Below are 3,399 nucleotides of genomic sequence, written 5' to 3' on the forward strand. Positions count from 1 at the left end.
ATAATGTGGGGTTTATTTGTTCCTTTTAGTCGTTTTCTTGTCTGGCATATGTGTGTGCTGGGTGTGTTGAATGTTGTTCCCTCACAACTGAAATTTGTGAATATTTTAGTATTAGTGGGCCTTTACTACTTGAATTATTTGTGGTCCCCTAGTTGTTACATGTTATTTGTGTTCCCCTAAATCCATACATGATTTATAATTCTGTTTTGTTTAATTGCTTAGATATTGTTCTTTATTGGTATTGTTTATGTTATTTATATTTTTGTTGTTTGTCCCCGTATTCTTTATTAGTATTTTTTAATTGTTTAGGTATTTTTTATTGTTACCTTTACAAAATTACAAGGATGCCATTGGTGGACCTAATCTTGCATTATGGTGGGGACTGGATCACAAGCCCACATGTCTTGTATTCAAAGAAGTTGTCCCATATCAAGAAAGGTTATGATTCTGAACTTCTATCGTACAAATATCTAGTGGATTTATACATTAATGAGTTAGGAAATGTAGGTGTTCAACAACTAATTGTGAATGGTTCATCTGGTAATTATTATGAGATTGAGGATGATGATGGTATAAGACATATCTTGTGACTAATCTCTGATGAATTCAAGACTCTTCATTTCTATATTGTAGATGAGTGTGAGCAGTCTATTAGTGTGACAAACATAGTCCATCATTCTGAGTCTTATACTATATTAAATGAAGTTGGTATTGATTGTAGTGATGTTGAAAGTGAATCTGATTCTAATTCTGGAGAGGTAGAGTATGATAGTGATGAATTACAAACATTTGTTAATCAAAAGAAAAGAGAGATTATGCCTAGTTTGGATAATTATAAGGAATTGTATAAGGGTATGAGCTTTAAGGATATACCTGAAGCAAGAAAATATCTCAACTTCTATGCCTTAGCAAACAAAAAGGAATTAAAGTTGTTGAAAAGTTCTCCAAAAAGGCTAAGATATGGATGTGTATTTGACTGCCCCTTTATTGTTCATATTACTCCAGATGGGGACCTTCCTGGGATTAGGGTAAAGACCTTAAAAGCAAAACATACATGTGATGAAGCATTTGAGAATTCTAGGGTTGATTATTATACAATAGCAAATTACTTCAAGAAGAAGGTGCAAGATAACTCAAAGTTTAAGATAAAAGAGATGAGAGTAGAACTGAAAAACACATTCAATGTTAATGTTAGTTATGGAGTGCAAGAGGGCTAAGAGGTTGATTTTAGAGAAACTGGATGGTAACTTCACAGATGATTACAATAAACTTGAGGCATATGCCAATGGGCTTAGAGTAAGTAATCCGGGCAGTGATATAGTCATTAATTTGTCAAAGGATGCCCTTAAACAAGGTAAAAGAAAATTCTTGAGAATGTATACTTGCTTTCAAGCATTGAAGATGGGTTTTAGAGAAGGGCTGAGACCATTTATTGGCTTAGATGGTACCTTTTTGAAAGGAAAAGCAAAAGGTCAGCTATTGCTTGCTGTAGCTCTAGATGCCAATAATCAGTCTTATCCAGTAGCATGGGCAGTTGTTGATAAAGAAACCAAAAGGACTTGGACCTGGTTCTTGGAATTGCTTCAAATGTTATTGGATCTCAAATATAGTGAGGGAATTACCTTTATGTCAGATATGCAGAAGGTATGAATTCTGTCCAGATGTCTTTATTTCTTTCATTTCAATTTGTTGTTAATTACCTGTAGTACTGCATGTTTGCTAATATTCACTTTCATTTTGTAGGGATTAATTGAGGTAGTCCAGAATGTTCTACCTGATTCATACCATAGATTTTGTGTGAAGCACATAGAGGCAAACTGGTGCAAGAGATGGAGGACAGATGAGTTCAAGAAGTTGCTATGGTGGAGTGCCTGGAGCTCTTATGAGGAAGATTTCAAAGATCAGTTGAAGAGTATTGGGCAACTGAGTAAGGAAGCTACTGAATCATTGTTAAATGTTTCATTTATAAACAGATTCTATAACACCCAGAAATGGAAACTTCTTAAAACCCTCAGTAACATAAATAGAAAAATAGATTGTGTTAAACACAATATTAAAACCTGCAAAGACATAATTAGATATAATAGATTGCGTAATAAAGCTTTATTAACTATAGAAAATGAAATTGAATTCTATGAAGATAAACTTGAAAGTTATCAACACAGAAAAGAAATAAATCTGAGAAATATAGAAACCATGGATATATGTATCAACAGGTATACATCTCAGTATTAAACATGGCCCTTCTATCCTCCATAGGCTTGGTGTAGAGCCTATTTTGATACTGTGTGCAAGAACCAAAAAGTTGAGAATAACTTCACTGAGTCAGTGAATGCATGGCTGGTTGAAGCAAGGCAAAAGCCAATCATTAAAATGCTTGAGGAGATAAGGATAAAGTTGATGAACCAGTTGAGGGAAAGGGAGGAAACTGTGAGGTCATGGGTAAATGATTTCAGTCCACATAGTTTGAAGCTTTACAATGAATACTTCAAGATAGCTAACACTTCTTGCTATGTGGACAACAGTGGTGACAATGGCTATGAATTCAGGGAAGGGACAGATAAGCACACTGTAAACATGGTTTTGAAAAAATGCACATGTAGGGGATGGAATCTTACTGGAATCCCATGCCCACATGAAATTAAATCCCTGCAATTAAAAAGGTTGGAGCCTATGAATGAAATCAATTGGTGGTACAACAAAGAAGCATATCTACTTACCTACAAGTACAAGTTGCAGCCAGTTAGGGGTGAAAAATTCTGGAAGGTAGATCCATCATAAGCAATGGAACCACCTGAGTTCGTCAAGATGACTGGGAGTCCTAAAATCAAGAGAACAAGACAAAAAGATGAGGCAATCAAAAGGCAAAGTGAATGGGCAGCTTCAAGAAAGGGGAGAGTAATGACTTGCACCAATTGTGGAGAGCCAAATCATAATGCAAGAGGTTGTGAGAAGGTAATACCTCTCACCATATCCAACTTATTTTACTTGTTAACAATACTAACATCTACTTTATCTAACTATTTTTATTTGTTAACAATAGCCACCAATGGCAAAAAGGGCAATGCAAAATACTAGATATCTAGTTGATGAAGATGAAAGTGTGGGGCAACAATCAGAAGAAGAGATACACCTAACAACACCCCAATCTAGTCAAGCAAGTCAGTCGAGTGTTCAAGGCTCAAATTTTGTGTTCATGCCTACACCATCAGTGCACAATCAATCAAACAGTCCATTCCCTGAGTGTGAGCAACCTGAACTTGATCCAGATGTAGTTACAAGGCCAACAACTGTGTCAGAATCTAAAACAAGACTTCTGCAAAGGCAAAAACCCCCTCAAACTTCAAGTGTAAGGGTAATTTCATTCACTGGTGAATCAAATGGTGTTAGTATTCCATC

At 35.5% G+C, this 3,399-nt stretch overlaps 1 protein-coding gene across 1 annotated transcript; it reads left to right on the forward strand.

Annotated features, from left to right (window-relative positions):
• Window positions 1-344: 344 nt before the first annotated feature.
• Window positions 345-2,781, forward strand: LOC104243199 (uncharacterized). The gene is made up of 5 exons (XM_009798351.2): window positions 345-540; window positions 634-1,121; window positions 1,210-1,644; window positions 1,744-1,956; window positions 2,260-2,781. The coding sequence occupies exons 1-5, from the start codon at window positions 345-347 to the stop codon at window positions 2,779-2,781; spliced, it is 1,854 nt and encodes a 617-aa protein (XP_009796653.2).
• Window positions 2,782-3,399: the final 618 nt, after the last annotated feature.

Source organism: Nicotiana sylvestris, chromosome 6, assembly GCF_000393655.2.
Source record: "Nicotiana sylvestris chromosome 6, ASM39365v2, whole genome shotgun sequence".
In the NCBI taxonomy this organism is placed as follows: domain Eukaryota; kingdom Viridiplantae; phylum Streptophyta; class Magnoliopsida; order Solanales; family Solanaceae; genus Nicotiana; species Nicotiana sylvestris.